This window comes from Hydractinia symbiolongicarpus, chromosome 2 (assembly GCF_029227915.1).
Source record: "Hydractinia symbiolongicarpus strain clone_291-10 chromosome 2, HSymV2.1, whole genome shotgun sequence".
In the NCBI taxonomy this organism is placed as follows: Eukaryota; Metazoa; Cnidaria; class Hydrozoa; order Anthoathecata; family Hydractiniidae; genus Hydractinia; species Hydractinia symbiolongicarpus.
The window spans coordinates 27831033-27852414 of NC_079876.1; the positions used below are offsets into that span (position 1 = coordinate 27831033).

Sequence of the window (21382 nt, forward strand, 5' to 3'; positions counted from 1 at the left end):
CTGTAACCTCGTTCCCAGGGCATTTTGCCTTGTTGATAAAGTTGATAGCAGCCACTCCAGAAGAATGCTGCGAGGTTAACAGAACCTTAAACAAAAAGCAAAGGTGGTGCATGATTATATCAAGCTTTTTCTCAAAAGTCTGGATAAAGTGTTGATGAAGTAGACAGGTTGTTGAAAAATCTCTAATTTAATTAAAGTCCACACGCGCCAGCAAAAAACTTGTGAAATTTTTCGCTGTTTGGCAGAAAATACGGCCAAATGAAAAGGAACTTTAAAGCAGGATCTTCTGCTAGCACTAAATGGTAACCACTTTGATTCTACTGTCCCCTACCACTCACCCTCGTTCCCAGTTTTTTTGCCTTTTTGATATCAGAGATCTTTCTTATAAAGAAGGATAAAAAACCTGGGTCGAGGGTACTCAACCACGTCATTATAGGCCGTTACTTAAATTTTGAAAAATTTGTAGAGCTGTTTTTCGCGGAAATTGAAATGACAGTATTCAATATTGTTTATAGGAGAAAGGGCGAAGTTTTGGAGTTTGTATGAGCAAGTATTCTATTTCCAGAAATGTTTGCCTTTATAATATAAAAGAAAAACATTGGGCTGTCTTCTCTCAAAAAGTTAGAATCCCTGTGACCGAGAGTTTAACAGGGATTTGGAATGAGAAGATTACTGGGTAATAAGTTACCGTAACAGCAACAACAAAAATTTGTCAAACTTCTCGGGTTTTTAGCTGACCCAGCGATTGGAAGCCGGGATTTTTTTCCGATTCTTTGGCCGGCCCGGTGATCAGAAATATGTTCCCGAACTTGCTGCTTGCTTCAAACGTTTAATTTGACTACAACACTGGTAGTCTGGAGATAAGGTTGCGCGATTAGGTTATTATAAAAAGCGGGAAAGTTTAAGAAAAATGAGGCGGGAGTATATTTTATCAACATGTTGTTGGCCAACATTTCGATAGTTATTGTGCGGAGAGTGACAGGGGGTTAAAACATTATTTACCATTGACTGAACGGGACGGAAATTTGGAAAAAAGAAAAACGAGAATAAAGGAGATCTTAAAAATTTATAGTAGTTTCTTAACAAACACAACGCAATTATTTTGCCCATGCACTTGCTTGCTGTACCAACAAATATTTTGACGGAAGCTTGATACACGCACAGGGGTTGACGTCCGTTAAATGCTGCTTGCAACGATTTTTCCCTCTTTAAGCAGAATTTTCGAATGCATTAAGTATGAACACATAAAAGATCTAATGCGTTATTCATTATGTCAAGCAATGATTCGGTTCCCTTTTTTCGTTTGGTGTAAAATAAGCAAAGCGGTTGAGTGCGGACAAAACGAGCCGAACATCTCTTCTCCGCTGTTACTTGACCTCATTTCCGGTCTAAACCGAAATGGTTTACTTTTTCACAACATTTAATCGAAAGTGCATTCCTTGCAATAACATCAGCATAACAAAAATCCATTCAACCGAACACAACAAATATTTTAATGGTATAATGTACTAATTAATGTAAAGAATCACAAGGCACGTATTAGACTGTTATTTTATTATTTTTATGTTCCTTTTTTAGTAAAGGAAAGAAGAGGATGGGAGCGTCGAATTCAACATCTTCCAACGAGGAGGATTCTAATTCTGCCACTGAGTTAACTCACAATGGTTAGTATTAATTTTACAGGCTGTATTTTCTAATAATTTTCTGCAAAATTTCAAAAATCTAGGGAATTATCCAGCTTTAGCTAGCTAGCTACAAATTTATGAAGCTGGTGAGCTAGCTCTTTAGATGGTCAAAATCTAGCTAAAGGTAATGCCAGGCAGAGGATGGTGAATTTGTCTTGTAGCTAGAGGTATCTACTGCAACTTATGTGTCAAGGGCAGAGTCAGTAAGGCACAAAAAAGATCCACCTTGGTTGCTTCATAAGTAATTTATTATGTAATATATTTATGTCTCTGACTCTGTCCATATAACTTCATAACAACTTAGCTAGAGTACATTTTAGCTGGTCTAGTGGGTTTAAATATCTCAGAACTTTTTGTGCAGGCCCAGAAAAAAACAGAATTGGAAATTTACAATTTCATGCCAAACACGTACCAAAAACTCCCTGATAGCCTATTTGTTTCATTTTATTTTTAATTCATGTTTCAATTTCATTTCGTTCAAATTTGAAAATTCACTTTCTTTCTTTTATTTGCTTAACTGAAATCTTTACAAATTTTTACAAGTGGTCCATTAGCAACAGTCCATTAATACTATGATATGACCCAAACATTCAAGCAGTTTTTGCCTTGTGAAAATTGCAATAAGTTTAATTTTTGTTCAAAGAAAGTAATCATTCTAGAGCCACCCTCCTTTTGAGCCTAAAGTGGAGGAATTCACTAAAGAGTAAATAATGAAAACAAGTGATATGTGATATTTCGTGTTGTGTTATATCGAAAATACATTTAATCATCTTCATCATACTTTATTTGTTGCAAAAATTTTCTTCTCTAGAATGTCTCAATTATATGATGAAGGGTTCAAGAGTGATTAAAAGTCGTGTCATAACATCTGAAAGACAAAAGAAATCGAAAAAGACACTGATTCTTGATGAGGATAAGCTTGGTTTCAGATACGAACCATCTGTTAAAGGGAGAGATTTTAAAAGTAGGTTTTAGTGTCATTTAGTGCATTGTCTATAAGTGGTAAGTTCTGCTCTAGTGGTTAAAATTTAACAAATATATATAGCTTTATAATAATTGTCTTAAATTATATATATATATATGTTATTCTTTCTGTTTTCTGTTATTCTATATTTGTGTTGTCCCTTTCTTTCCTGTGTAAAACTTTATACTGTGAAACAAAAACATAAAAACAGTGTGAAAAATTTCATGTTTTTTAATTTAAAAGGGAGTATCACATTTTCTTTGTGTATTATGTCATATGGCAACTATAATTAACTGTGGCAAATTAGAACAAAAGTATAATATAAGTATTTTTTCACATAAGGAAGGAACATACAGTATGTATAATATCATTTATATTTATATAATAATAAAGTTTTTTTTTCTTAGGGGAGGTAAAATTCAATAAGTGGCACAAAAATTTGCTGAAAACCTTGCTTTCTAAGAAATCCTTAAAAATGAAATCATCCTCAATAATCCTAAAAATCTTAAAATTTCTTGAGTTTTTGTGAAAATTCCTAAAAATCTGCTAAATTTTTGGGTAACATCTATTTTTTATAATGAATTTTGTTTTGTGGAATATAAAGTCCAAAATACTTATATTCTGCCTTAACTATAAAAAATTGATGAATTCAATTTGTTCAATTAAAAAGTTGTGCTTTGACTAATTTAAAATCTACTAATATCTTCTAAATCTGTTAATCAAAGGAATTGCCTAAGAAAACAGGGAACAACTAAATTATTCCTAATATCATTGAAAAATTAGTTGCAAAATGAGTGGATACCTTGTAATATCAAGTTCACCATAATTCATGGAAATTATACAAGTCATAAAAAATATGGGATTTCATTTGAACTGAGAAAATTCAAGGAATTCGTTTTTATGTTAAGAGTCATGACTGTTTTTTTTTTATCCTTAGCATATAGTATTGCACTTATATAAGTAGGAAGAGTTATTTATTGGTTTTCTTATCATCCGTTATCTATCTCAATACCATTGTAATTGCAATCAATTGATAATATTGGATAATATTTTACTGTGTTTAGTGGCCTGGAATGTGTTTTAAATGTCACAAATTTATTTTTTTATAATATGTATTATATTATGTTTTTATTTTCATTAAACTTTGTGTGTATATGGATGCCTAATTTTAGTGTACCAATGTCCACAATGACAACTGTATTTAACCCCTGCAAATCTAATGACCCCCTTACTAAAACAATGATACAAACAAGTTAGATTTGATCATTGTTTGAAAAAGTTTACCAATCCATATATGTTTAAATGCTTCATTACTATTTGTTTTGATTCTGATTTCTGTTTCAATGTATATATATCCTAATTCCTTTTAGTCCCGATCTTGTAATGGTCAAATTAAGTATACCAATGTCTAAAGTGACAAATGAATTTGACATATCGTTCAAATGATTCATTATAATACTATTCGCTATATACTATTCACTTTTAATGTAGATCCTAATTCCTTATTTAGTCCCGATTTTGTCACTAAAAGAAATCAGACTTGGCAACAGTTTGCACACTGATGAAGTCCTGCGTAACATACCTAAGAAAGTTCAGTTTGCGACAACTTACACAAATTCAGAGGGTGAAGAAGTAACCAATGTATTTGCAGCATTTTCTGTCCATGTTGCCGCTGTTTGGGTTCAAGGGTTGAACAGTTTGATGTCAAACGCTGGTTTGTAGAATAAAAAATCTGTCTGTGTAACTGGATATGGATCCATCTTTAAGAAATATTTTGTTTTCTCTAGCAAAAAAATATTTAAAAAGGCGTACTGAAATATTTGTTTTTGCCGGCCAATTGAATAAATTTACTATATAAACACTCAAAAAGATTTTATATGAAACCTAAACATGGTTATATTTCTTTATAAAATTGTCATCACTAACAAATTTAATTTTGTGATATCGTAAAAAGCTTTTTCATGCTTACGACTAGTTTTCACGTGAAGGATACAACACATTTTTAACGATGATCTAAGTGTATGTGCATAAACAATAGATAGGTTGTAAAAAATGTTGTACGTTAAACACAAGCTGAGTGAATTTATTACGCTTTAGAAGCTGAGATAAAAAAACCTGACCCATTGCAGGAGGCATGGTTAAAAGAAGCCTTTGATACTGTTGATGTTGACAAAAATGGTGCACTCACAATGCAGGAAGTGTCAGATTTACTTTGTTTGTTAAATATAAGTTCCCATACAGAAGATATTAAAACGAAATTTCAGGTGAGATGTCTCCCACTTCCTTGCATAAAGTTTTTTTCCGTTGCTACAATATGTATGCATCTACTTTGCTGAAATATTTTGTTACATGAATTACTGCTGCATATTTAAATTTAACACTGAGGTGATGATTGTAAGAAGATTATGTAAAAACACTAAAAAAATGGAACTAAGGTTTTATCTTCACATCAAATATTTGTCTATTTTGTTTATTTTGAAGCAAAGAACCATATTAGAAAAATTGTGGGACTTAAGGGGAACTCCAGTGAAAGTTTTTTAAAGAAAAGAATGTAAAAAAAAGCGATTAAATGTATTTTTATTTTTTAAAAAAGGAAAACTTTTGCTAAGAACGTGGCTGAACTGACACCTCATCACTTTCTACATTGTTATTAATTTGTCCTTCGTGAGACACAAGAGGTTCGAAGTCATATGGCAGGAGCTTTGTAAAGTCTTTTTCATGAAGAAATTATCCGATTCTAAGCTTTGTAAGTTATAATCTTTGTCATTATAACAAGACATCTTATCAAGAAACAATTCAAACAGTAAGTAAACAAAACTTTTAGAAGGCTAGCTACCAAGCTTACAGACTTTCTGTACGATGTGACGTATGCTCATTTATTAGGACCTAATCCTCTCAACTTTTCGCGACCTTGAAAATTATTTGAAATTAAAGATGTTTCCAGCCGCGGAAGGTTTTTACCGACTGTAAAAGGTTAATTTTAATATACTGTATGTATTGTCTTATCAAAATAACAATTTTCAATAAAATATTTTTTTCACTGGAGTGCCCCTTTAAATTTTAGCAGTAATGATGTACAACAGTGGCTCGTTAGAGATAGTTGAGAACTTCTGTTACTTAGGTGATATGTTGGGCAGTGAAGGGGGTGTTGAAAGAAGTGTTACTTGCAGGATAGGTTCTGCTTGGAAAAAGTTCAGAGAGTTACTTCCTTTGTTGACTAGCAGAGTCCTGTCAATTGAGGTAAAAGGTAGGTTGTATGAGGCCTGTGTAAGAAGTGTTATGTTGTACGGTAGTGAGACATGGGCAGTGAAGCAGGAAGATCTTGACCGTTTAGAAAGGAATGATATGAGAATGGTAAGGTGGATGTGTAACGCCAATCTGAGAGACAAAAAGAGTTCAGATGAGCTAAGAAGCAGGTTAAGTCTCCGTAGAATTAAAGATGTTATCCAGATAAGAAGATTGAATTGGCTGGGGCACTTGGAAAGAATGGAGGAGGATAATTGGGTAAGAAAGTTACTTGATAGTTCCTGGGGCAAAGCCCAGAGGCAGACCGAGGAAGACTTGACAGGAGGTTATAAGGACAGACTTGATACAGGTTGAGTTTAGATCTAACACAGTCTAGATCAGATTGGAAGAGGGTCATTAATATACCCCGTCCAACCCATGCTAGCATGGAAAACGGACATTAAGCCGAGAATGATGATGACAAAAACCTTTAGGAACAACAGTCCTAATAATTGTAGGCCTGGAATAAGGCACAAGAATTTAAATTTAGCCAAGTAACCTAAGATCCTAAGTCAGCTCTAAATATTGACAAGTAAAAGTTTGACAAAATTTGTGGATCTAATGCAAAAGTGATGTTTGTATAATTACTTTTGGCTACAAACTTCGGAATTATCTGTCTGGTCCTAATATATTTTGACTAGGCAAGATATAATTATTTTTCCTTATAATTAGTTAATTCACTTCCTTAAGCACAATGAACAAGTTTTAATGGGATCTTATGACATTGTTAAAAACAGTTTAATACTTATGGTTAAGTGAAATATTTCACATCATTTTAGAAAGGAGGTTAAAATGTTTTTAATGCACATTTTGGTTTGCCTGTGGTAAAATTTAAAAAAAATTATTCATTTTACTAACCAAAGGTTTTTAAATAAATAAATGAGTTTTGATTTATACCTTTTTGCATTGTGTGTACAAATGACACTATTATTTTCACACATTTTTAAAATTAAAAAAAAAATTGTATAAAACACATGTATGTACACCTTAAACACCTGAGGCCTATCTACACAACAAAAAACAACGTATAATAGACCACCAAAAAAAAATGTTTTTTTAGTCCTAAAAATAATGGAAAACTATAATATGATGCATTTTATTCCTTAGAAGGTTGTTAAGTAGCTATATCCAATTTTTTTATTTATAATATATAGGAAGCTAATATTGATGGTCAAATGGGATTCAAAGATGGAAAACTAACAAGAGCCGAATTTGCAAATTTCTTCAAAAAGTTTAACACTCGGCATGAAATGGAAGTTATATACAACAAGTACAAACAAATATCTTTTGTATACACACTTTTATATTCCTATGCATGTTTCCTGTAATGTGTATAAAAACACTTTTTAAGGTATCGTGATGAAAACAAATCAGAATGGACACCTGCAGAATTAATGTTATTTTTAGAAGACGAACAGCTGGTAAATACGACTATTTTTGTCTCTTTATAAAGTTTAATTCTATCATGCTTAAGTAAGAATAAGAGATCACATTGAGGTTTTGTGCCACTTGTATATGTAAAAGGTTTAATGTTTTCAGATGGGGGAACATTAGCATATATCTCACTTTTTAAATACATATCAGGTCTTTTTACAACAAGGTTTTTTGATATGTTTGACCATACTGTATTTCCTCAAATAAATATTAAAAACAAAAGTTACTGGATCATTTTAAACAGAACAGGTAATATGCACTGTATATGGAAATTTAAGAAATTTGACAAATTGACAAGGGAAAATATAAAAATTTAACCTGGTCAGGAATTACATAACTCGACGTGCAACAAATTTGTTGTCCTGAATTATTATATGTTTGTTTTTGCCATGTGAGAATGGTTTGCTTCAAATGTGTTGAAAACTTGGTACTGTAGGTTAGTATGGATGAGAAATCAGTAGAAGGAATAATCAAAGAGTTTGAACCCTCAGAAGAACTTAAAAAGAATTCTCTCTTGAGTTTACAAGGTACGATCTTTGTGGTTTCTATATTTCACCAATTACATGTTGAAAACACAACAAATGTAATGACTGTTTTAAATAAACTTGCTTTCCATTTGTTGTTAGATCAAACAATTACTGCTTTTGATAAATACAATAAATTACGTGTACATATATATTTAGATATCTTCAGTGAGCATATAAGCTATTTAAGTGATTTCCAATTTTTTTAAAAAATTTATTATACCATAGTCTGTCAAATTATTTAAGTTAGGCCATGTCATGCTTTTTTGGACCTACCTTGTACAGGTGAGGTCCTATATAATGACCTGTGTCCTTCCTTTTGTTACCAGCTTTTCTTATAATTGGATCAATAATTTTTTTTTGATTTTTTGCACAAAGATGGAGAACAATAGACCCTCGGATTTGATGAATCATTTTTTGAAAAAAAATCCTATTTGCACAAAAATGGCAGATTTATGCGCAAAATAATACCGTTTTCTCAGGATTGAATATTTGATGTTTTTTTAGTCTATTGTACAAAGAAACAATAGATCCTCAAATGTGAAGACGTTAGTTATTTTAGAAAAATGGCATATTTATGCGCAAAATGAGCCAAAATGGTCCAAAAAATACATTTTTTACAACATTTTTCGGAATTGGATCATTTGTTTTTTCTGATATTTTGCACCAAGATGGAGAACAATTGACCCTCATATGTGACAAAGTCAATTTTATTCCAGCCCAATTATGTCAGATTTGTGTGAAAAATGAGTCAAAACGGTTCAAAAATACGGTTTTTCAAACTTTTCTGATGATTGGATTATTAGTTTTTTCTGATGTTTTAAATCCAGGTAGTTTCGCTTGTTATTATTAGGCTGTTTTTCCTCAGGCTTTCATGAATTAAGATTTTATACATGCAAGGTTTTTTGTGCTTGCTACATAAGTTTATTTTTATCATGGATAAGATTTGCACAAACTCGTCTTATCCATGATAGATAAAGGTTTTATAAATTAGACTTTTAATTTCGAGGTACAAGGTCACCTTCCTTCACCCTCGCGCATCTAAATCACATAAGGATTTTATGAATTAAGATTGTACTTGTCTAGGATAACATATTGGAGGCCCTGCATGCTTATGCAGTATATCATTAGTTAGGCAAAGGTAGTCCCTTAGAACTCTGAAGTTAAAATTTCACATCTCTGTATAAGCATATTAAAAGCTTTAGTAATGGCAGATAAAGTTTGTTTTCACTGTTGTCTAAATTTTCACCGCCTCAAGATGTTTTCTTATCATTACTTTACTTAAATTTTTGTTTCAGGTCTAACATGGTATTTACTGTCTGAGAAAAATGACATTTTTAACGATTTAAACCAAGATATGACACAGCCATTAGCTCATTACTTTATTAGTTCATCTCATAACACGTAAGTTATTTCTAGAAACTGTTATTTATTTATTTATTTATTTATTTATTTATTTATTTATTTATTTATTTATTTATTTATTCATTCATTCATTCATTCATTCATTCATTCATTTATTTAAGAATTGTTTCCTTATGTTTCAAACCTTTAGATATCTGCTGGAAGGCCAGCTGCGGGGACAGTCAAGTGTACAAGCTTATATCAATGCTTTCAAACAAGGCTGCAAATGTGTTGAGTGTATGTGAGTTTATGTAGAAATCTTCAAATGTTTATAAATTTCACATGCACTTTGTTTGATATGCTAGTCCAAATTCTTTGTCATGTCAGTATTCGCTTTATTATGTGGACTGATTTAGTGAGATGACAAAAATACCAATGCTCAAAATAGTTACTACAGTCAAAAGGACGATAAACAGAATATATGCAGCATGCAAACTTGTTGATTTTTCTACAGGTTTATCTCTATACCATTATCTCCCTGTCGACCAAACAAGGGTCATGTTAAACCACGCACAAAATTTTCAAAAAAAACAAATGTGATATATTTTTATTACTTTGCTGCAACGTGCAAATTTCTGTGGATTTTTCACAGGCCGACAAATAGTGTACAATAAGAGCTGTATTTTGTCTGTCTGCTCAAGATCGTTGTGCTGTAGCTTTTTTCTAAAACATGGGAATAAGGATGCAATTATGTAAGGTGGGCGAATTCTTATTTATCTTTCCACAACCTTACAATAATAATAGTCTTCAGGATCGTTGTAATGCTGAAATTATTTTGACTCTTCTGCAGAGTAAATCGCTACATGCTAAAGATGTATACAATAGCAATTGGAAATATATACCATACGCGAATTTCTGTAAATTCTTTCCTCTGAGTAATGCTTATTATCTTTAATTCTATACTAGTGCTTTGCATTATTTTTATAAAGTCTAAAAAAATCAACTTTTGATTGTCTTACTACTGTATTCGTCAATCGTTTATTCTCTTTTATTTATTTGCATTTTTTTAGTGGATTGTTGGGATGGTGATAACATGGAACCTATAATTTATCATGGTCACACGTTAACTTCAAAAATATTATTTAAAGACGTCATAGAAGCTGTAAATGATTATGCGTTCTGTGTATCCGAGTTAGTTGAATATGTATACTTTCTTGCTGATAATTTGAAACTGCCCAAACGTTGATATAATGAATGTAATGTATGAATTTCAAAAGTATTTACCTGCATAGTAAAACGAAATCAGATGCTCAGATTGAATTTTGATTTCTTAGAAATACAAGAGTTGGGATACGAATGTTGTTTATATGCAATTGAGATTTTTAGAGAGGTTTATAAGCTATAAGTTCTTTGTTTTGCCTTCATTCATGCACGTACAGCCTTCATTTATGGACATGCATTCCATTTATCTATCATCACACAGAGCTTATTAAATTTCTGAATACATTTCTGCTTCGGGCCTTTTTACGTTTATATACAGCTATAACTGAATTTATTATATTCTTCACCAATAATTGCTGGGTTTTTTTTCTAATATATATAATTCCTGCTTTTCTTTTATATCGTTTTAGTTATCCTGTTATCATTTCAATTGAGAATCACTGCAGTTGCCAGCAGCAAACAGTGATGGCTGAATATCTTAAATCCATTCTTGGAGGTTAGAAAAAAACTTCCTTTCTTATTAAGATGCGACTATCTCTTGAAATATTTACAGTTGCATCACTTTTTAATTTTGTTAATTTGGGAAAGTGGTTATTTTACAGGTTTTAATATTTTAACATCTTTTTCTCAATAAGTCAGTTATTGAACATCATTGTCATGCTTGACATGTTACTAACATTGCAAATTATGTGACTTTTTGAAGCTGTAACCAATAAAGTCCATTGTTCTCAGTTTTTTTACCCTGTTTGCCTGGAATGTGTATTACTCCTTAAGCTGGATTTTCATCTACAAATGGAAAGGCTCAAATCAGATTGGATCAGGAAAGTATGATTTCTGGAACCTGATTGGTTGATAAAAATGTTTTTAATTCCCATCCGGACTAAAATTTGAAATCTTAACAACTTTTCTTCTGGACAGAAATAGAAAAAAATTATAAAACAAAAGAATAATTGACAGAATAGCCAATCAAATTAAAGTATTATTCTTGTGCAATTCTGACCCGTTTCGTTTTTGTACTATTTCACCTTTTTTTAACTGCATTCTTATGTGAGAACTGCTCTTTGGCTGACTTTTATCCTTTTTTTTACTGTTCTTTTATTTTTTTCTACGGTTTCAGTGCATCTTAATGTCTACCCATAACGGGTATTCTGGACGTATTGCCACAGAAACATGTCTGGCCATAAAGTTTATTTCAGCTAGTGTTATTCTCTTTTTGGTAACATAGATAAATTGTCGTTAAATGAAGTTGAAGATGATCTGCAGTATTTACCTTCACCTGAAGATTTGAAGGGAAAGATCTTAATTAAGGTAACGATTATTTAACTGAAATTGTATACAGCAAACGAAAGAGAAAAAATATTGGCTGCATATTCAATTTTTTATTGAAGATCCGAAAAAAAACTATTATCCTGAGTCTAGAAAGCTGGCCACACCTCCTAATATCTCCTTAATAACTTAAACTTTGAACTCAAAATATTTATTCCTCCTAAAATCTCCCAGATTTTTAACTGAATCTTCAAAATATGAAATGGTTTTTTTGCGTTTAGTGTTTTCTCTAAAAAATTGACATAAAACCTTTAAATATGTTTAAAGAATTACGTCAAATATGTTTAACTGAAACTACTAAGGCTTAAGTTTTCAAAACATCAATTTAACTCGCTTAACATGAGATATATTAACTTAACTCGCTTAACATGAGATACATGAACTGAACTCGCTTAACATGAGATACATGAACTGAACTCGCTTAACATGAGATGTATTGATTCTTAGGGTAAGAAACTTTCATCCGAAGTGGAGTGTGCTGATGTTGTGGATGGTGCGGCTAATCAATGTTTCGGATATGTTGAAGAAGAAAACGAAGCAGAGGATGCTTTGCACGAGGTAAGTTACATTGCATTGTAGGTATACTCACTGTACGGCTGTGTGTTGTGCAAACAACTTAGGGTAAAGTTGTAATTAAAACCCCCTTTCCTATTTTTTGGCACCCCTGTTGTTTAAACGCCCCTCATGTTGATTAAAATTTGTAATAAAGCCCACCCCGCCCCCTCGTGTTACGTTTTTTTTTAAACTTGTTTTAAATTTATAGGCTTCCATCATAAATAAGCCCTTAATACAAATAAGTTGCATTTTAAATAAACCTCTAAGTAAATCAATACTCCAAAAATTTGTGAAATTTAGTAAATACACAGGCGTTTATTGTGGTGTGCACATACATAGTGCCTGCAGAACTGCTAAACATCCATTCCCGACGGAGATCTGTAAAAATCGTTTTAAATCCGATTAAAAACTATTCCGGTTTATTGAATACTCCTTAACACTTATGTCAGCTTGCAATCAGGTGTGATATAAATGTTCCGTGACGGAATCACGAAATCGATCTTAAAGGTTGATAAGCGCAAGTGGGACAGTTTAAACTCTCAGAAATGGACTAAAATTATATATCAAATTTGCTGTTTCTCTTTAATAATAGCCGTATTCCGTCTTTCTGTTAGTGCGCGAGAAAAACAGTGGTGTTACGGAAACACGGAATATGATAAATAAAAGACGGGCGAACCCATGAAATTTTTACGGGTCACTGACTGGTATGAACAAATTAGAGATCGAGACTGTGTTGAGCATTTTATTTAGGTTCTAAATAATGGCTGTTTAAAACTTTTGAAGTTTTCTTTTATTATTGTGATTTAACTTTCTTTTCAATAAAATGGATTGATAGAAATAGACACTACAGTATTGTTGATCCTTGTAGTAGTAATAATAAAAAGGGTACAACGATAGGCAGCTGAAATATATGCTACATAGTGGGAAACATATAGTTTCATATTTCAGCTTTTAATCACCCGCATTGAGCCCGAACAGATGCGTAACGTATTTTAGTTAAAAATTGAGAAACTAATGACAGTATAGCTAACTATTAACTGTGTGTTTTAACAGATTCTTACTGATGAAGAACTTGTTGAAAAATTTGACTTGGCTGGAGGTGATTTCAAATTGGATGAGCTCTCAAAAGAGAAAGGAAAAGACAGCAAGCCAAAGGTTGACATTTGTGATTGCTTCATTTTTTTCATCGGAGCATAAGTGGAATGTTGTTCTGTATGTGTTTGTTATGTTGGTATGTTTTGTTTTTGTTTAGAAAACAAGCAAACTAGCAACAGAGCTTTCGTTGTTAGTTAATTATGTCCAGTCTGTGCATTTCCCAGGATTACAAGAAGCCTTAAAAAGTAAGTGACCCGAACATTTATACATTATTGTTGAAAGGCTGAGTCAACATTTTTCTAACATTTTTCTTTTTATATAAGCAACCCCTTTTTATTTTAGTCTCAGTTCCACGAGACAAAATAATTTCAGTCTCAAACTTGCTAAGAAGTTGTTTAACATAGCATTCAATTTTTTGTACGTTCATTTTTTTGTTAAGATAATGATATCCCTAGTGATGATATCCCTAGTGTTGATATCCCTAGTGTTGATATCCCTAGTGATGATATCCCTAGTGTTGATATCCCTAGTGATGATATCCCTAGTGATGATATCCCTAGTGTTGATATCCCTAGTGATGATATCCCTAGTGTTGATATCCCTAGTGATGATATCCCTAGTGTTGATATCCCTAGTGATGATATCCCTAGTGTTGATATCCCTAGTGTTGATATCCCTAGTGTTGATATCCCTAGTGTTGATATCCCTAGTGTTGATATCCCTAGTGTTGATATCCCTAGTGATGATATCCCTAGTGATGATATCCCTAGTGATGATATCCCTAGTGTTGATATCCCTAGTGTTGATATCCCTAGTGATGATATCCCTAGTGTTGATATCCCTAGTGTTGATATCCCTAGTGATGATATCCCTAGTGTTGATATCCCTAGTGATGATATCCCTAGTGGTGATATCCCTAGTGATGATATCCCTAGTGTTGATATCCTTAGTGATGATATCCCTATTGTTTTGTTTAGCGTTTTGTATTTTTTTTAGTTAGACTAACCAGGTTTAAGATTCACGGTTTAGAATAAGTTGTTGCTCTCCTTAGAAAAGAAATTGAAAAATAGTAACTTTTTGCTCTCAAAAAATATGTACCCTCTTGTCTTAAATATATAATGTATATATATTCTTTCAGGGCCAAATAAAAAAAAATTGGGAAAAAGGATGCAAAAATTTCTCTCCTTAAGGTAACATACGACCTCTTCTTCATTGTAGAACAAGCTTGCTTCAAAATGTCGTCGTTGGGTGAATCAAAGTTCACCAGTCTTGCAAAATCATCTCCAGTTGCGTTCTGTGACTACAACAAAAAATTTCTCACTCGTACATATCCAAGCGGTAAGAGAGTGGACTCTAGTAACTACAATCCAGTCACTGGATGGGTGGTTGGATGCCAAATAGGTATGTTAAAACTTTTGTTTTGTCTAGCTAAGCGTTAAATACAGCTCCCGCGAAAATAGCTACAAGTAGTAACAAATAAATTGGTACAACGGCAGTTTTTCAAATCGCCAATCCTCCGCAGCTGCAAAAATTTCAACTTTTGTGTTTACGTCAGTTTCCTAAGCATAGTTTAGTTCATTTTCTAACATTCCAGAATTACGGCATAATCCATGTAAGATCCCGCGAAGTACCGAAATATTGGAAAAAGAGTCATGCTGACGCCAGCAACAATTATCACGGCTTAGTAGTTTGAATGTAACTTGAAATTTAAATAACTAAGATCTTAAATCTGCTGTATATTGAGTTCAAATGGTGTAAATCTAGCACCGTGACAGACTTCAAAATTTTCAGTTATGTACCAACACTTAGATAGGCGAAATATTCCGACCCCATTGATTTTGAGCATTTTGAGTGGCTTACGGAAGTTTTCGCCATTCTAAAGTAGAATCGATTTCCATATTTGGAAGAGCAGTATGTCTCGCACCCAATCAGAATCTTTATTTATTTCGATAAGCCTTAAAGCTACAAAACGCGATAAAATGATTGGATATTAAATTTCCTCAAATAGTTTTGGGTTTTGAAAAATGTAAATTTCAACGATTTATCACAGAGTATTTTTTATCTGTTTAGTTGCGCTGAACTTTCAAACAAACGGCGTCATGATGGATTTGTTGCGTGGTTTGTTTCAACTGAACAATAATTGTGGTTTTGTGTTAAAACCTGCTTTCTTGAGAGAAGGTTAGTATGTTGTTTCGAAATGTTATATTTCTTTCTTATTCTTATATTATATTTCTGTAAATACACTAGTTTCAAAGAAGTTCGCAAAAAAAAGAACTTGCGCGATTTCACGCTCTTTTTGCGATGAGCGCGGAAGTTTGAACTCGCAGATAGTCTTTGAAATTTTGACCGAGAAATGTTTTACCGTAAAATTTCTTGAATAGACTTTTCGCGACAGTTAATTTTCGCAAATTTTAATGGATTAAATTTTTTTTGGAGAATTTGATGAATAAGGGACACACATTATTTTTTGGTTTGTATCGCGAAATTCTCGCAAAAACACAATAAAATGATCAACCGCAAAATCATTTCTCGCGAAAATTTTTTTCTGTTGAGTTTTTCAAAAATGTTTATATGCAAATTTCGTCGTAGAGGTAAATGTATAACCTTCTGAAAGATACTGTTTTGATTTTGTAAATCGCGTAGTGTGTTTGACCATGTCTGTTGATTTTTTTTACGTTTTTCTGGTTTAGAAGGCACGTCTTTCGATGCCGAACAAATTGGAAACTACGAAAACATTGCAAGCAAAAACGTTACCTTGACGGTATGTCCTCTCTGTAATTTAACTCGTTAACCGTAATTTTTGTGTTATGTATTTCGACTTGCTTCACATTATATTGGAAAGCTTATATTGCTAGAGCATAAAAGCTTCTTGACAAATCGATCTCTATTCGCAAGGACCTTAAAGCTTCCGATTTTACTTCACTTTATAAAAATGATTTTCATTTTCTGTGTCAATGTGGAGCACTAAACTGACTTTTTCACTGCAGGTTATTAGTGGCCAGTTGTTACCAAAACAAAATTCCAAAGCTACTAATGTAAGTTTGTTTGCTTTGTTCGTTCGTTCCTTTGTTTGTTTATTTGTCGGTTTGTTTGTTTGTTTGTTTGTGTTCTTCTTTTTTTGTTTACTTTTTATTTGTTAGATTATTTGTTTATTTATTTTTTCTTTTTGTCTGTATAGTCGTTTGTTTCCTGGATTTTTTATTTCTTTTAATATTTATATTTTTGTTTGTTTGTTTCGTTATTCGATATTTCATTATGTTAGTGAGAAAGATGTAATAAATTTAGATTGTGGATCCGTATGTAGCAGTTAGTGTGTACGGTGTAAAACAAGACACAAAAGAGAAATTCAAAACCAAAACAATTCAAAACAACGGTAGGATTTTGTTTTTGAGTAAAGTCCCATACTGTTGCAACTAAATTTTGGAAGCTGTGGCCAGTGGATTAAAAATGAAGTTTTGTGTTTCTTGAAACACTTCAGTTGATCAAATCTCGAAATTTTTCCGACTGATAGACAGGAAACGATGCCTATTTTGTGTTTTGTTACATTAAATTGAATCCATCATGGTTTTTATTTAAACTTAGTAGGTAACCCTCCTTAATCGGATTTAATTTCGGATAGCTGGATAACCTTAAAGTAATTTACTCTCGGGTCTCTAATAATCGGGGGAAAGGGGTTAACACTCTCCGAAATATAAGAACTTTTTCTGCTTTTTGATAGTAGTTTACTCGAAATATCAAAAATCTTTAAAATGACTAAAGATGGTAAGCATTCATTACATCAATTTGATATTTCTGACGTCAGATATTTCTGCTGTCAGAAAAACAAAATTGATAATACGTAAACAATTTTTTAAAATCTGAGACTATCCTGGGCGGCAAAAACTTCACATATTTATAGTACGGGTGTATGAACAGGACGTATTTCCACAAATTAATAGTTTGGGCGGGTGGGCGCTATTGAAGACTCGAGTGTAACGACTTCGTCATTTTTCTAGGTTTTAATCCGATATGGAATGAGACGTTTGAGTTTGTTTTGAACGCACCCGAGCTGGCTTTACTCCGATTTGCTGTGTTGGACAGTGTTTTGGGAAAGGACGATCTTGTGGCGCAATACACAATCCCTTTTTCAAGTCTAAAACCAGGTAAGTGTTCATTGTGTGTTCAACCAGGGTTAATACTTGGTGGCATTATTTGTATAGGTAAATATGACCATGAATGAGTTGTTGTTGTCTTCGTTGTTAATGTTTATGTATTCGGTTTAGGTTATCGCCGTCTAAAATTATTAAAGAGCACTGGTGAAGAAGTCTCACACGCTACACTTTTTGTGCACACTAAAATCAATTGATGAATGAAGTACTTTTTGTCAAAACAACTTCGATCTCAGGCTCCAAATAATAGAAAGCCTAATAAAACTGTGAATCGGTTTTTGGGCTTCCGGTTATTTTCACTGTTTTTTTTTTATATTATTTTTATGTTGATAGATTTTATAGGTATATATATAGAAGTTTTATTGTCTATAATGTGTTTTATAAGTACGGTATTTTTTTTATATCTACATCTAAGAATTGGAGGTGGAAATTGTTTAAAACGTCATATTTGTCGTACTGTGACGTCGCATTTGTCATGTCTTAACGTCAAAGATGTTGTTTTATAACGTCACATTTGTCTTATCATACTGGCGCATGTCGTGTCGTAACGTCACGGTTGCTTTCTTGTAACGTCGCCGTGGCATTTTGTCGTATTGTAACGTCACATTTTGCATGTGTTATTGTGTCAATGTTCTTTTATACATATTTATAATTTTATAACTGAATTATCTGTGTTACACCTTTAAATACCTCTATAGTACTACATGGTGAAATAACTTTACGTGGCTTTCAGACTCTTCACCGTAGAGTATACATATTTCAGCCATGTACTATCCCTGGCATATAAAACAAGTCAAATTGACGCATTTCGTTAGACTTGGGTATCTTGAAATGAGGGTAACCACTAAGCTTAAGATGATCGTCACGAAGCATTGCGAAGAGTGAAGTGTATCCAGATGAACAACCCTTACCAGAAGATGGTCTCTACCTGTTGTAACCTGGGAGCATGAGGTTCAAAAAAGACGTGAAGTGAGAAACCGTATAGACTTAATCGTATAATTATTGCTATACTACCTTAAGGGAGGTCTAGAGCGTAGCTTTGTATCAGAAGCACCTTCAGAGCAGGCAAAAGACTAGTAAGAGGAATTTGTAGTCTGCGAAGACCACAAACTTAAACGAATGCACATTCAACAGGATCTAGTCTTCGAGCGCAGGAACACCCAGATCGTACAAGTCATCTCTAGTAAGGTCGATAAGTCGGAAGTGGCATCTACAGCGCTCTACATGCCCTTCTTCTTCAAATCAGTTCAAGGCATGTACACCATGGCTTAGCTTATCCAGGTTCTCGTCCGTGATGAAATCGTTAATGATGAAGAGACCGGACAATTACTATTTTTCGCGTAGCTGGCAAGTCGTTATAGTTTGCGAGATTAGTTTGGCGAAAAGAGTATTTAATGTAATTTCGTTTCTTAATTTTTATCATTTGAAAGGAACTTTTTTGTAAGAAAAAATAAATACTGCTGAAGTTAAAATTCACATGTATATTATATATGTACTTCTACGTAAACCATTTTCGAAAAGCAAAAAAACTCCGAATTCTTGAGGAAATTAATTTTATGCGAATTTTGCGAATAGCGAGCTCTTCAATAATTATTGCGGGAACTAATATTCGAAAAAATCGCCAAATCCGCGAATTAATTCCGATACGTTACGGGATGGAAATATTTGAAAACATATGGCACTAACTCTTCGAAATAAAACGTACTTTTTTATCATAAATATGATTCAGTTGTATGAACATCTGTGTTTCATTGAGAATTACTACGTATTAGTGCCTCTAAAATAATTTCTAACAAAGATATACAGTTTAAGTTTTTCTTATTGTGAATTTTTTCATCATAAAAATAGTAATATCTGCTATATCGTTTATACTGTTTTAAAAAAGAAATTTTTTTTAAAATTCTAAGCATCAATAATTTTTTTCATATTTTTTGTAAGTTTTATACGATTACTTGTAATAAAAAGTGCGTACAATAGAATATATTTAAATAGTATTTTTCTCACTTCCGTTTTTTTTTTGGTTTTTTAATTCGATAATATACATAGTTTGCGAAACTAATTTAAATCGTTCTCGTTTTGAGGGGAAATGATTGCCTTCTATGAACTGATCCATAATGGATGATAAGCGTCAAATCAGTATTAGCTTATGAAAGTCCACATCTATGATCTGATCTGTCATAGATAATCCATTTGAGGGTAGAGCGGGATGCTCCACATGCTGTCTAATCTGTAGTGAAATTGTATCAATTGAATTATCTGTGTTACACCTTTAAATACCTCTATAGTACTACATGGTGAAATAACTTTACGTGGCTTTCAGACTCTTCACCGTAGAGTATACATATTTCAGCCATGTACTATCCCTGGCATATAAAACAAGTCAAATTGACGCATTTCGTTAGACTTGGGTATCTTGAAATGAGGGTAACCACTAAGCTTAAGATGATCGTCACGAAGCATTGCGAAGAGTGAAGTGTATCCAGATGAACAACCCTTACCAGAAGATGGTCTCTACCTGTTGTAACCTGGGAGCATGAGGTTCAAAAAAGACGTGAAGTGAGAAACCGTATAGACTTAATCGTATAATTATTGCTATACTACCTTAAGGGAGGTCTAGAGCGTAGCTTTGTATCAGAAGCACCTTCAGAGCAGGCAAAAGACTAGTAAGAGGAATTTGTAGTCTGCGAAGACCACAAACTTAAACGAATGCACATTCAACAGGATCTAGTCTTCGAGCGCAGGAACACCCAGATCGTACAAGTCATCTCTAGTAAGGTCGATAAGTCGGAAGTGGCATCTACAGCGCTCTACATGCCCTTCTTCTTCAAATCAGTTCAAGGCATGTACACCATGGCTTAGCTTATCCAGGTTCTCGTCCGTGATGAAATCGTTAATGATGAAGAGACCGGACAATAATTTCTCTCAACAGCCGGTCCTTTGGGTTTATCAGAGACACGTAGTCGTCCCTGCAAAGGAAGGCTCGACCATGAGAGGTAGTAAGGCTATTACGAAACCCTTTTCTTGTGACGAACAAACGATACGATGAACGATGGACAAACGATACTTTGACCTGTTATAAAAATTTAGTGGTAACTAACATAGATGTCAATTACTGTGGAAAGTTTATCATTTCTTGAACATGATAGTTTAGTAGGCGACGTTTCGGGAGATCCTTCTCCCATCATCGGGCAAAGTAAAATGATGTTGAGCATGTATTTATATAATTGCAGAGGATCGAAATTCATAAAAATTAACCAATCAGAAACGAGCTGATAATTACAGTTAATTACGTTAATTAACATTTTCGGACCTAGATGTGGGTAACTACTTTTTCTGTAGGGTTGGTAACCAAATCTCAGGAAGTTGATACGAGATGCTGTTTATGTGTTTGTTACGTTCTACACTGTTGATAGTTTCTTCAATCTTCCTGGCCGTTGTTCTGGATTCTCTGTCAATGATTTTCTTTTCATCCCAATTAAACTGATGACTTCTGCTCCAGCTGTGGTCCGCAATTTCGTTTTTCTTTACATCTCCGTTTCTCACTGCGCGCATATGTTCTTGTACTCGTTGCTTAAACTTTCTTTTTGTTTCGCCTATATACACTGTATCACAATCTTTACACGGGATTTCGTAAACAACATTGCTTTGTTCTTCCATAATATCTTCAATAATAGATGTCAATGTTAGTTTTTGTATGTCAGCATGTCAAATTTTGTTGATTTCAGTATGAACTTTCGGTATAAGTCGTTATGTTCATTGTAATAGTTAATTGAAAGATCCGTGACGGATAGATAACATAGA

General features: G+C 33.1%; 1 protein-coding gene across 1 annotated transcript; it reads left to right on the plus strand.

The window, feature by feature from the left end:
- The first annotated feature begins 1039 nt into the window (after positions 1–1039).
- LOC130630477 (1-phosphatidylinositol 4,5-bisphosphate phosphodiesterase delta-4-like) lies at positions 1040–19053 on the plus strand. Its single transcript, XM_057443991.1, has 23 exons — positions 1040–1498; positions 1579–1664; positions 2497–2649; positions 4160–4363; positions 4747–4913; positions 7089–7204; positions 7286–7355; positions 7805–7895; positions 9191–9296; positions 9448–9533; positions 10307–10427; positions 10868–10953; positions 11683–11765; positions 12231–12341; positions 13392–13493; positions 13591–13678; positions 14652–14834; positions 15504–15611; positions 16124–16194; positions 16421–16468; positions 16719–16806; positions 17429–17575; positions 17696–19053. Exons 2-23 carry the CDS (start codon positions 1595–1597, stop codon positions 17776–17778), a joined length of 2382 nt encoding a protein of 793 aa, XP_057299974.1. The 5' UTR covers positions 1040–1498; positions 1579–1594; the 3' UTR covers positions 17779–19053.
- Positions 19054–21382: the final 2329 nt, after the last annotated feature.